Source organism: Astatotilapia calliptera, chromosome 13, assembly GCF_964374335.1.
Source record: "Astatotilapia calliptera chromosome 13, fAstCal68.1, whole genome shotgun sequence".
NCBI lineage: Eukaryota > Metazoa > Chordata > Actinopteri > Cichliformes > Cichlidae > Astatotilapia > Astatotilapia calliptera.
Genome location: NC_137434.1, coordinates 12359441 through 12373586, shown reverse-complemented (window position 1 = coordinate 12373586; position 14146 = coordinate 12359441). Strand labels below are relative to the sequence as shown.

Here is a 14146-nt window from a genome sequence, read left to right as displayed (position 1 = left end):
GAATGGTGTAGATTCTTCGGTCTTACGTCTCTGGGATTATTTGGAGCAGGAGCATACTTGTCCTCTTACGTGCTAATGGGGATCGGTGGGGCGATTGGGTACTCTCAGTTTAATTGTTCTGTGGCCATGTTCAGTTAGGTAGGCTACCTATATTAGTTGGGTTACCATCACACACAAGATTGTTTTTGACAGAGCTGCTTATGAAGACAGTGTGCTGAGAATCGTTTTTCTTAACCGTGTGGATCTACAACATGTTGATGTTAGACAAATGCCTCTGTTTTCTGTCCTTGTGTTGTAAACCATGTGGCATCTGTGCAGCACAAATAAAAGCTGAGACATACTGTTATTGTGTGGTGTTTTACACTGTTTCATTTGCGTTGAAAACTCAATCATACACTGAGCTGGGTTTGATTCCTTTATACACCAAATGTCAAATGAAAACCCCCGTACAAGATCACAGTGTACGTTTGTTTATTCACGAATACATCAGCATGTTGAGGTTACATATACAATTTTATATCACAAGTAAAATAGACTTGTCGCGGTGGTGGCTTTTACAAAAATATACACACACTGCATAAAAAGAGCATGAAATATCCCCTAAATAAAGCAGAGTCCTATGAAAACAATGTGTTGTATACACAGATGTCATGGTTTACGGTCTACGCTATGTTCTAGAAAATAAAGTGCGGTAACAATCAATGGTGTCTGTTACCAACACCACCGTAAAACACACACATGTCGTCCGATGTTGTTAGCCATCCGAGATTCATTCGGTCCTCAGGACCCCCAACCGTTACGTTTTCCTCTGCTAATGTACAAGTTAGAAAAGAAACAAGCCGTGTTCAGTTGAAAACAAAGTTTATTTAATGTTGTGTCGTAACACACTCAAACAGAATAACTGATAGAACACTGAATCTGGGACACTTGCTGCCACACATACACCTAAAGACAACAGTAGAGGTTTTATTGAAACATAGATCATTTCTTGAGACATACACGCATACGAGGCACTATGTATCAAACTCCAGATGTCTCATCTCCTAGCCCGTGGTGTTGTGGGCAACGATCGGTTTGGTTTACAATGTGTCCAGTCCTCCGTTTTCGTACGATACACACCACCACCAGACACAAAGCTACAGTGCACAAACACAACACTGTTGACATTAAGGCCCACGGCAAAACAGCGTTCGGCCAGCCAAGTGCGCGAAGAGTTTGGCGATCCCCCGCTCGCCAGTGTTTGACAATGTGACACCCCGTGTCTTCCTCCGACACGTGGCAGGTGAAGTTCCCCGTGTCAGATGGTAAGATATCCACAGCGATGCGTCGTTGAAACATGTCGTCGTCGTTTGGGAGAGTGTCAAACACCTTAAGTCCGTCCTCAGTGTCGAGAACTCGGCCGTTTCTCATCAGCCTCATCGCAGCCGTGTTTGTGGAGAAACCAGAGGCCAGACAAATCAATGTGAGAGTAGTGCCGTTTGTCTTCAGCGTAAACACGTACACGTCAGGGGCGGTTGCCCTTTCTCTGGGTCCCCGTTTGCTGTATTCAACAAACCTAGTCAACCAGTCGATACACTCGCCGTGCAAGTAGCCGATGGTGTATTCTGTCAATAGGGTCACAGCGTTCCATTTGTCCACGATGGTTTTCGCCACTTCGGTTTCAGCCGACCACCTTCCTGTGACATAATCAACAGACATTAAATCGTCACCATCGTAAGCGTACTTATTCACCCCACTGACAAACCGCAGCCTCTCCTCGGAGGGGTTCGTTTTCCCGTAACATCCGTGCAACCACTGTAGAACATGTAGATCCCCATCGGACGCAGAGTGTCCCGTCAGAGTCATCACGACATCTAGGTTAACGCCAAACCATTGCTGCTTGCTGAGTCGACTCTGCGTGCCCTTAGCCCAGTAGTCACTAGTTAAGCGTTCTCGAGCCCAGTTTGTTGTGGGGGTTTTCCGTGGGTTGTCAGTGTCAAAACGGTCAAAGGGTTTACCGTCCACTAGACCTATTGCTGTAAACTTGTGCACACCCGGCAATCCAAGGTCTGCGGACAGCGCTGTATAAATGTAGATCAGCGAATGAGTTGCCGAATTCACTGTCAGCATACGAGTAACAAAGTACAAAAACACATACCACTCGTCCATCGTAAGAACTACCTCAAGTATGTACGGTGTGCAAATGCAAGTGAGTCCAACTCTCCCAGTGGTCGGGCAAATACACTCGCCAACGGTTCGGTCGTCTCACAACAAAGCTCGCTGTCCGACCGACAATCTCACCCCCCGGCTGTCGTGTTTTTTTGCATCGACCACATATATACCCAGCTAAGGCCTAGCCATCCCCACGTGTGTCGGTCTTTTGTAAGAAACGAACGCTGTAACTGAGAGGTCTGTCACTTACAGTTGTCCAATGTGTGTGATTTTATATACAAGCACAGCACGGTAAACGCAGAAGCGGGGTGTGCGTGTTTCACCGCAATGGCAAAAGTCAGTGTTTGCACTGTTAGAAGAGCAAGCGGACGGACTAGACTGAAATGAGAGGCCCACGCATAACAACAACATGTAACATTTCATGTAGGTTTATTATTACAAGCAGTGTGATAACAAGCCGATACAATACAATACAGTGAACACTTTGCCCCGTTCTACTATTCGGGGTACCACAGCCTAAGAGTTGCGGCCTTTCGCCTCGCATCCGTGTCATTGGTCTTGCACCACAGAAGACAATCGCTGCCGTTGGGTTCCGTCCGAAAGACCTCTCCCAGACGCGGCATGACGGCCATCCGCTCGTCGACCAGCCTTCCAAAGTCACCGCGTTCATCCTCGATTGTGACACACACAAGCTTGTCCTCCTCGGCTTCATATTCGCAGTCGTCGTACGCTGTCTCGCGGTTTCGCATGTCACCCCACAAGCCAGGCTGCTCGACGACCCATCTCGATCCGAAGTAATCCCTGTAAGCAAGCCACAGCTGTCGAGCAAGCGCTTCCGCGTCCGCCGCCGCCTTGCCGTCGTCTTCTAACAGCAGTGTTATACGTGATCCCACCTCGGCCACTCTGTCCACGTACACGTACCAACGAGCCCATCCGACCAGCAAAGCCTCGAGCTTGCAATCGAGCCAAAACTGCACCATGTGAAATCCGTCAAGGCACAGCACACTCAGGTCTTCTAGGTCCATAAAGTCTACGCAATCGGGCGCCGTTTCGCCCCATTCCTCCGGGTACTTGATCCTCTGTAACATCTTGCCAGACAACATGTGTATCTTCAGGATGTCGTCGGCCCAAGGGTTATACACTGTCCAAGGCTTTGTCATTTCTCCGTCGGGGAACACCAACCTCGGGTGTGTTAAACGTATGCTGTGCACTTGCGGCATCATGGCTTTGCTCTGCTGCTGCTGCTGCTGCGTTATACACCGACACTGTCACAGAGTGAGCTTCACTGTCTTGCAATCGCATCCATACAGCTTATATAGCATCCCACAGCTCGACACCTACCCAGGTCGGGGATAATGTACAACGTAGGTAGGATGCCGTCTCAGACGCGTCCGTCTTGTCGCACGGGGTGTCCAATGTAGCACTTTCGCTCTCCTTGGTTTCGGTGGGTATTGAATCGCCAAAGGCATCACGATCGCAGGTCTCTGGATGTCTGTATTTGATACAGAACGTAACCGCAGGCGGCGAAAGCGAGGAACGGCCCTGACAGTCTCAGAAGCAGTGAACTATACATACCCACACATAAGCAGTACCGGTCGAATGTCAGCTCTTATTGTACCTGCCCCCGTACCAAAATGAGCTTACGTTCAGATGACATAGAAAATGCGCTTGAATTTGTAGCCGATGTATGAGAGAACACAGAGACCAAACACAGAGGATCACACGCAGAACAACCAGAATGTAACATTCCATTTAGTTTATTACGGTCAGCAATGGTGATACAATGCACACAGTAACATTTGTGACAGCCCTCAGTCCACCGCAATCCTTTACGTGGCTTCCAAAAAAACATCAGGTCGTTTGTTATATTGCTATCAACATTGTGGTGCGATCAGAAAAAGACACACATCAGGTCAGGCAGGTTTTTATTACAGTCAGCATTTGGATACGATGAAAAAACACAACAGCAATACAATTAAGCGTAAAGCAGAGAGTGTGACACGACGATAGGCTGCCCGGCACACTAGCCGCGGTCTAATCTGTCGATTCTTCTACTGTTTGCGGGTACCACAGCCTAATCGTCGACGCCTTTCGCTTGTCATCAGCGTCGTTGGTGTGACACCACAGAAGACACTCTCCTTCGTGTCGTTCGGTCCGATAAACCTCGCCCATACGCGGCATCACGGTCATCCGATCGTCAACCACTCGCCCAAAGTCGCCTCGCTCGCCCTCGATGGAGACACACAGCAGTTTATCCCGTCGGTTTTCGTATTCGTGTTCCCCATACATGATGTCGGGTTTACGCGTATCCCCCGGCCGCCCAGGTTGCTTGACAACCCATTGCCATTTAAAGTATGTCTTGTAAGCAAGCCATAGCTTCCTCGAGAGGACCTCTGCGTCCGCCACCGTTTTGCCCTCGCCATCTAGCAGCAGGGTCATACTCCATCTCACACCAGTCACCCGATCCACGTGCACGTACCAACGAGCCCATCCGGCCATGAACGACTCGAGTTTACAATGAAACCAAAAGTCCACCATGTGAAAGCCGTCTAAGCACATGTCGCTCATGTCTTCCAGGTCCATGAGGGCTATGTGACGGGGTGCCATCGCAGCCAACTCTTCCGGGCATTTGATCCTGTCCAACGTGTTAGCAGATAACATGTGTGTTTTCATGATGTCTTCAGCCCAAGGGCGGCACAGGAACCACACGCGGCGTATCTCGCTGTCCGGGAGCCCCGTCCTTGGGTGCACCAAACGTACGCTGTAGACCTGCGACATGACAGTATCTGTGTCTCCGTTACACACGGCCGCTGTCAACCCTTCGTCTCAAAGCGTCTGATGGCAGTTGTGGATCTGTCCAGGTTATAATACCGTTCTCAGTAGGGGTGAAACATCGAAGAACAACCCAGGCGGCCACCGACCTGTATTATATGTGCTATGCGTGCTGTTGTACTGGCACCGTGTGTCGTGTAGACGTACGGCTGCGGTACAAAACGCGACACGCATCCCAGCTTTTCTAGCGCTATTCACAACGGTGATGGTATCGACAATGGCGAACCTGGTGTACGCAGTAAGCGATCCAGCCCGTTCCTAAGTTGTCGCGTCCGAGCGCTGGTTCTACAGCCATCATCGGGGCCACCTATCCGAAAGTAATCGTGGTCAAACAACGCTCAACCGCTCGATGTCTTGTAGTGAAAGAGAACGACCTTAGAGGAAAACTCATGTACTGACACAATGAAGACCAAGCGTCAAAGTCTGACTACTAGCCCCTTTTCCCCGTTCCGCACGACGACATACGTGGCTCACGATGGAGTCGTTCGATCGCAACGACAAGAAGAAGAAGAAGAAGAAGAAGAGGATTCGCCTCTCCCAAGCAAACCACGGTACGCTCGAAGAGCATGTACAGGAGGTGCGATCGACACCGGGAACAACAGAGCGCCTCGAACCAGTGCAGGGTTCACCCGAGAAGTATTGGGACAGATACAAAAGAAATGCAGCGGTTCAAACCGTGGCTCCGTTCGACAAGACGTGCACATGTGCCGCTTGTAATGCTGCAAACAGCGCCCGCTACGCTCCCGACGTAGCCCACGAAACCGCACGGCGCAGAACAAACACGGCGAGACTCGTATTCCAGCACTACGAATGGATTTTCGATCCACCGCAACCAAGTAACCACCATCACGATCAATGAACAGTCGCAGCTATCCCCAACAAAGCACTTCGCCAAGGCGGTGGAACGGGACAGCGGACGTCGAGTAATGTCTTATGTCAATCGAGAGTGCACCGTTGTCTGTGTCGTTATCTGTCTCGTACCATTTGCTACCTTCCAATAGAATGTAATGTGATGATGACGAGGAATAAAGAGCAGTGGATGCAAAGATATCGTTCTACCATGCGTTTGTTTTTTTTTGTCTGTCACACAAGTTAGTGTCTCTGTCGACCGAGCGCCGCATCGAGAAATGCACAGAAATGGTCGCACACAACGCACAACATCAGTGCGATTGACATGCTAGTAACCACGATCAAATCCCACTAGCGCCAAGCAGGTCCGTGGTCCAGATACCCCGGGTATCCCCGGGTATCCCCAGGTATCCCCAGGTATCCCCCGCGAGCCCCACCTTTCCGTCTGCGACCGCGATCCTCCTCACTGAAATAAGAGCGTTTTCGCGCAGGCTCTATGGCGCGCGGCCAACGGAGGCCGCTGTTAACCCTGATGCACCCGCCAGGGGGAGAGCGGCGGGGTCGGGGGATGCGGGTCCCCCGCGGAGGGAGGGAGGGAGGGAGGGAGGAGGTTGGGGTCGCGAGATCCCCCCCCCCCCCCCCCGATGGGATGGGGATGGGATGGGATGGCGGGGTCGGGGGATACGGGTCCCCCGCGGAGGGAGGGAGGAGGTTGGGGTCGCGAGATCCCCCCCGATGGGATGGGGATGGGATGGGATAGGATGGGATGGGATGGCGGGCTCGGGGGATGCGGGTCCCCCGCCGAGGGAGGGAGGGAGGGAGGGAGGGAGGGAGGAGGTTGGGGTCGCGAGATCCCCCCCCGATGGGATGGGGATGGGATGGGGATGGGATGGGATGGTATGGCGGGCTCGGGGGATGCGGGTCCCCCGCCGAGGGAGGGAGGGAGGGAGGAGGTTGGGGTCGCGAGATCCCCCCCCCCCCCGATGGGATGGGGATGGGATGGGATGGGGATTGGATGGGATTGGAGAGAGAGAGAGAGAGAGAGAGAGAGAGAGAGAGAGAGAGAGAGAGAGAGAGATATAAAGTCTTGTAAAAAGGTGGTCGAGAAACACCCCGGCGAAAGCAGAAGAAGACGAAGAAGAAGAAGAAGAAGATAATGTCACGCACTAGACCGTGGGAGCCAAAGAGCACTAAGGTCGGTACAGGCGGATCGCAATCGCCAGCGGTGTCCTCCTCCTCCTCCTCCTCCCGCTCACCATCACCGTCGCCATCGCCATCGCATTTGGCGTACGCTGCGTGGTCGGCTCCGGTGGCTCCGTTGTTGCGACCGGCCACGTTTCGCTATCGAGGGCTAGGGGTCGAGGAAGACCAAGAGCAGCGGCAGCAGCGGCAGCAGCAGCAGCAGCAGCAGCAGCAGCAGCAGCAGCAGCAGCAGCAGCAGCAGCTACAGGAGAACTTGGAGGAGGACGAGAGCAAGGAAGAGGAGCAAGAGGCCGAGGGGGACGACAACGACGACCCGACGGCCCGAACGCTCGCAGACGAGGAGGAGGAGGAGAGCCACTCGGAGGATCAGGAGGACGAAAACGATGGGGTGGGTAGTTGCGAGGAAGACGATCGCGGTTACGAAATGGCGTCGCAACTCTGCCAGGACGGCGGCTCGCAAGGCGAGTCGAACCGCCGAGAGGGAGAGGAAGAAGAAGCAGGCGCCGACCCACCGGGGCGGGGGACTCGGGAGATTTGGCAAGAGGACGACGCCGGCCGCGCTGCAGGTGGCGTTCATGATCCTGGGCGCGATCGCGGCCGCGGCGCTGTCGGTGAAACTCGCGACGCTGATGTAGCCGACGATTACGACTACGACGATGACGAAGAAGACAAAGACTATGAAGAAGAAGAAGAAGAGGAAGAAGAAGAAGAAGAAGAAGACGTCCTCGCCGATGATGATGATGATGAAGAAGAAGAAAAAGAAGAAGACAAAGACTATGAAGAAGAAGAAGAAGACATCCTCGCCAATGATGATGAAGAAGAAGACAAAGACAATGAAGAAGAAGAAGAAGAAGAAAAAGAAGACATCCTCGCCAATGATGATGAAGAAGAAGAAGAAGAAAAAGAAGAAGAAGAAGAAGACAAAGACAAAGACTATGAAGAAGAAAAAGAAGACATCCTCGCCAATGATGATGAAGAAGAAGAAGAAGAAGAAGAAGAAGACGTCCTCGCTGATGATTATAACGATGACGATGAAGAAGACAAAGACTATGAAGAAGAAGAAGAAGAAGAAGAAGAAGAATTAGAATTAGAAGAAGAAGACGACGACCTCGACCCGCCGGGACGAGGCCCCACCGAAGAGGCCGTGGCGGCGGCGCGAGACGAGGCCTCCGCGTTCATGGCCTACTTCCCGCCGGAGATAGAGGACTCGGTGATCGCCATGACCAACCTGGAAGCGGGCAGGCGCAGGCCCGCCATCGACGGATGGAAGCCCATGGGCCGCGTCGAGTTCCGAGCCTACCTGGGGCTGCTCGTGCTCGCCGGCGTGTACAGGTCCCGGGGAGAGGCCTGCGAGAGCCTGTGGGACGCCGAGAGCGGCAGGTCCGTGTTCAGAGCCACGATGCCGCTCAAGACCTTTCGAGCCTACTCGAGCGCGCTGCGCTTCGACGACAGGGAGACCAGAAGGGCCGGGCGAGGCGAAGGCGAGGGCGAGGGCGATAGCTGCTACGACAAACTGGCCCCCATCAGAGCCGTGTGGGACGAGTGGTGCGCGAGGTTGCCCGCCATGTACCGCCCGGGACCGGAGGTCACCGTCGACGAGAGACTGGTGCCGTTCAGAGGTACGTACGTACGTACTATGTGGTGTGTGTGTGTGTGTGTGTGTGTGTGTGTGTGTGTGTGTGTGTGTGTGTGTGTGTGACTGGGGGAAGAGAGGAGGAATAGGAGCGGGAATGACGAAAACGGGCTAGCTCGCTGCTCTGTTGCATACTCGTGTTGGGTTCCGCGTTTGTGCTGCTTTCGCATGACTCTTTATGTCTATGAAGCTATGAAGTCTATGACTCTTTATGTCTTTATGTCTATGAAGCTATGAAGTCTATGACTCTTTATGTCTTTGTATCATCTATGAAGCGCCTTGAGGCGACTTTTGTTGTGATTTGGCGCTATATAAATAAAATTGAATTGAATTGAATGTCTTCTCCTTGCGTTTCTGCCCCAATCTCCCCCCACACTTTCCCACATCTCTCTCTCTCTCTCTCTCTCTCTCTCTCTCTCTCTCTCTCTCTCTCTCTCTCTCTCTCTCTCTCTCTCTCTCTCTCTCTCTCTCTCTCCCTCTCCATCCATCCATCAGGACGGTGTCCGTTCAGACAGTACATGCCCAGCAAGCCGGCCAGGTACGGGATCAAGATATGGGTGGCGTGCGACGCGCGTTCCAGCTACGCGTGGAAGATGCAAGTCTACACCGGCAAGCCCGACAAGCGCGGCCCTCCCGAAAAGCACCTGGCCACTCGAGTGGTCGTGGACCTCACCGAGGGACTGACTCCGGGACGCAACGTCACGTGCGACAACTTTTTCACCTCGCGCGAGCTCGCCGATAGGCTCTATCGCGAGAGAGGCCACACCGTGCTGGGCACTCTGCGGTCGAACAGACCCGAGATCCCCAGAGAGCTGCGCTGCGTCAAGGGCAGGGCCGTGGGCTCCGTCGAATCCGTGGTACTCGGCGGCTCCGCGGGACGAGGGGGAGGAAGAGGAGGACGAGAAGGAGGAGGAGGAGGAGGAGGGCCCGACACGATCATCCTCTCCTACGTGGCCAAGAAGAACAAGAACGTGCTGCTCCTCACCACAGCTCCTCGTTATTACCACCATCGCTCCGGCCCCGAGCCCCGGCCTAGCCGCCGCATCAGCAACAGCAGCAGCAACAGCAGCAGCAACAGAAGCGGCGGCAGCAGCAACAGAAGCGGCGCGAAACCGCCCTTGGTGCTGCATTACAACCGCACCAAGGGAGGAGTGGACAACCTGGACAAGGTCGTGAGCACGTACAGCTGCAGGAGAAAGACCCGCAGGTGGCCCGTGGCCCTTTTCCACAACATGGTCGACGTGGCGGCCTACAACGCGTTCGTGCTGTGGAGGGAAATTCACCCCGACTGGATGCCGGGCAAGCTCAACAGACGACGGCTCTTCCTCGAGCGACTGGGCAAAGCGCTCGCGCGCCCCATGCTCGAAGCCAGGGCGGCTTTAGCGCGAGGACCGGGAGGAGGAGGAGGAGGAGGCAGAGTCGCGGCCCGAGGCGCTACCGCCGAGGCAGCCTCTAACAACAACGCTACGCCACGCGACTCCTCTCCGGTCAAGAGGCGCAGGTGCCGCGTGTGTCCCAGGAGCAAAGACGTCAAGACCAAGATCCTGTGCCGCGAGTGCCGAGCGCACGTGTGTACAAACTGCGCCGTCACGTACTGTCCCAACTGCGCCGCTTCTTCTTCTTCTTCCCGCGACGCCGCTCCCCGGACGCCACCGACGCCGTGATAACACAAGCGCCCCAACGGTGGTCCCCTAGCGACCCACCCCCACCCCAACCCACCCTATCGTCATCATCATCATCATCATCATCATCATCATCATCATCATCACACAATATATGCCCCCGGGGGGTCCTAGTGACCCCAAACCTATCATCATCATCATCATCATCATCATCATCATCACATATGCCCCCCCGGGGGGGTCCTAGTGACCCCAAACCTATCATCATCATCATCATCATCATCATCACATATGCCCCCCCCCCCCCCCGGGGGGTCCTAGTGACCCCAAACCTATCATCATCATCATCATCATCATCACATATGCCCGAGGGGGTCGCTAGGACCCCCACCCTAATCATCATAAAACACACATACCCCCCCAGGGGGGTTACCAAGACCCCCCATCGCCACCACCACCATCATCAGGATCATCATCATCATCATCACACACACACACACACACACACACACACACTCATCATCATCATACACACACACACACACACACACACACACACTCATCATCATCATCACACACACACACACACACACACACACACACACACACCTCGGGGGGTCACCACGACCCACGCCCCGAGAACAGGCGGGCGCACAAGGGTTAAATGTCTGAGCTTTGAAAGACAAGATGTTGGAAAGAGAACAACGATGGCGACGTTTTGAGGGTAAAATGATGGCTTTAACACTGTGGACACAGCAGCAGTTGAAAGAGAAGTGTTTAAGATGAATCTTGGCAGAGTGAGAGAGAGAGAGAGCTCGTTAAGCAGGCAGGTGTGAGCCTGGTTGCTATAGTGACTGCACCCAATGGCTCCATACACACGTACACAGACATGCGCCTCACTTTTGCTGCTTAAAATGAACAGAAAAGTCAGGCCGAAACAAATCGTTCCCAAATGAAAAGTAAAAGTCGTACTGACAAAATTCTTTCACCGTGAGCGACAGCAATGTCTAGTCTACCTAATTCTCAGTTTTCATGCCTGTGGAGTTTATTATATGGACGTGGTGACAGTGTAAAGACACCATGCTCTTCTGATTTTCAAACGAACCTTCTGAGCCATTTTAACATTAGAGTCTATGGAAGAGTTGGAGGGAGGAGGCTGTGCATTGGTGACATTTATGAAAGAACCGTAACACCTAGGACAATAGTAAACACATTGGATGAAAGAGGACAGCCATGGCTACGTTTTGAGGGTAAAATCATACCTGTAGAGCAAACGCTGTGGACACAGCAGCAGTTTTAAAAAAGATTTTAAGATTTATTTTTTTGCTCCTCTCACTCTAGCAGTTGAGCTGTCTCACTCTAGCCCCAACATTCCGTCCCATACACACCCATTATAAACTCTGAAACGGGTGAAAAAACATCATGAAACTTAAACTGGAACTGAAGAAAAAGTATAATAGATATTGAAAAGATAAATACAAGTTGAATAGTTGAATGTCTTGTCTTCGTTTTAAAGTTTGAATGGTGGCTCTATGTCAATGTATGTGGAAGTAGTAAGAGTTTAAAAATGAGTAAGTTGAATGAGGATTTGAAGGGTCTCCCCATTGAAATACATGGGAAATTTTGGGAAATTTTTGTTGAATAAAGTTGAATAAAATTAAAAATATAAATGTTAAAAATGAGAAAAATAGAAGCAGTCATGTCCAAAAGAAGAGGAATCTAATGGTGTTTGAATGGTTTTTCTAAGTTGAACGGTTTTGAAGGAGTAGGAGTACAAAAAACGTACGGAATACAGAATAAAATAGAATAAAGATTAGAAGAACAATACTGTGAATGCTTTTCAAGCATTCACACTAATAACTAGAAAGTGCATTTTCTGAAGAAACTGCAGTGTGAATGCTTGAATCTGAATGTATGCACTGAAATGAATTAATTGCTGAATTTTGAGTTAAAAATATTGAATGAGATAAAAAAAACAAAAAAAAAAACAACCGAATTTAACCTGAAAACAAAAGTGCTGAACTGCTAAAAGCTGAAGGTGACACAGAAGAAGAAGTTGGAAAAAAGCTGAAAATGTTTTAATTGTAAATTAGAAAACCCTAAGAAATGAGAAAAGAACATTTAGAGTCAGAAAACATCTGAATGAATATTAAAAGGTCATATTCTTTGAATCACTGAATGACTCAAATGTGATCCCTCCACTTTGATCCACACAGTTTAAAAAGTTTAAATGCCTGAGCTTTGAAAGACACGGTGTTGGAAAGAGAACAATAATGGCGACAATTTGAGGGTAAAATGATGGCTGTAACACTGTGGACACAGCAGCAGTTGAAAGAGAAGTGCTAAAGATGAATCTTGGTACAGTGGCAGGCAGAGCTCGTTAAGCAGGCAGGTGTGAGCCTGGTTGCTATAGTGACTGCACCCAATGGCTCCATACACACGTACACAGACATGCGCCTCACTTTTGCTGCTTAAAATGAACAGAAAAGTCAGGCCGAAACAAATCGCTCCCAAATGAAAAGTATAGGTCGTATTGACGAAATTCTTTCACCGTGAGCGGCAGCAATGTCTACTCTACCTATTTCTCAGTTTTCATGCCTGTGGAGTTTATTATATGGACGTGGTGACAGTGTAAAAACACCATGCTCTTCTGATTTTCAAACCAACCTTCTGAGCCGTTTTAACATTAGAGTCTATGGAAGAGTTGGAGGGAGGAGGCTGTGCATTGGTGACATTTATGAAAGAACCATAACACCTAGGACAATAGTAAACACATTGGATGAAAGAGGACAGCCATGGCTACGTTTTGAGGGTAAAATCATACCTGTAGAGCAAACGCTGCGGACACAGCAGCAGTTTTAAAAAAGATTTTAAGATTAATTTTTTTGCTCCTCTCACTCTAGCAGTTGAGCTCTCTCACTCTAGCCCCAACATTCCGTCCCATACACACCCATTATAAACTCTGAAACGGGTGAAAAAACATCATGAAACTTAAACTGGAACTGAAGAAAAAGTATAATAGATATTGAAAAGATAAATACAAGTTGAATAGTTGAATGTCTTGTCTTCGTTTTAAAGTTTGAATGGTGGCTCTATGTCAATGTATGTGGAAGTAGTAAGAGTTTAAAAATGAGTAAGTTGAATGAGGATTTGAAGGGTCTCCCCATTGAAATACATTATAAATTTTTGTTGAATAAAGTTGAATAAAATTAAAAATATAAATGTTAAAAATATGAAAAATAGAAGCAGTGTTGTCCAAAAGAATAGGAATCTAACGGTGTTTGAATGGTTTTTCTAAGTTGAACGGTTTTGAAGTTATAGGATTACAAAAAACGTACGGAATACAGAATAAAATATAATAATAATAATAACTAGAAAGTGCATTTTCTGAAGAAACTGCAGTGTGAATGCTTGAATCTGAATGTATGCACTGAAATGAATTAATTGCTGAATTTTGAGTTAAAAATATTGAATGAGATTAAATAAAAACAAAAAAAAAAACGAATTTAACCTGAAAACAAAGGTGCTGAACTGCTAAAAGCTGAAGGTTATACAGAAGGAGTTGGAAAAAAACTGAAAATGTTTTAAATGTAAATTAGAAAACCCTAAGAAATGAGAAAAGAACATTTAGAGTCAGAAAACATCTGAATGAATATTAAAAGGTCATATTCTTTGAATCACTGAATGACTCAAATGTGATCCCTCCACTTTGATCCACACAGTTTAAAAAGTTTAAATGCCTGAGCTTTGAAAGATACGGTGTTGGAAAGAGAACAATAATGGCGACGTTTTGAGGGTAAAATGATGGCTTTAACACTGTGGACACAGCAGCAGTTGAAAGAGAAGTGCTTAAGAT

The 14146-nt window shown here is 49.8% G+C and overlaps 2 protein-coding genes across 2 annotated transcripts; one reads left to right on the top strand and one right to left on the bottom strand.

Annotated features, from left to right (window-relative positions):
- Positions 1–553: 553 nt before the first annotated feature.
- LOC145419806 (major histocompatibility complex class I-related protein 1-like) lies at positions 554–2200 on the bottom strand. The gene has a single exon (XM_080288320.1). It carries the CDS (start codon positions 2146–2148, stop codon positions 1021–1023), a length of 1128 nt encoding a protein of 375 aa, XP_080144446.1. The 5' UTR covers positions 2149–2200; the 3' UTR covers positions 554–1020.
- A 4674-nt stretch (positions 2201–6874) lies between these two features.
- LOC145419745 (uncharacterized) lies at positions 6875–10388 on the top strand. The gene is made up of 2 exons (XM_080288134.1): positions 6875–8654; positions 9164–10388. Exons 1-2 carry the CDS (start codon positions 6989–6991, stop codon positions 10330–10332), a joined length of 2835 nt encoding a protein of 944 aa, XP_080144260.1. The 5' UTR covers positions 6875–6988; the 3' UTR covers positions 10333–10388.
- The last annotated feature ends 3758 nt before the right edge of the window (positions 10389–14146 follow it).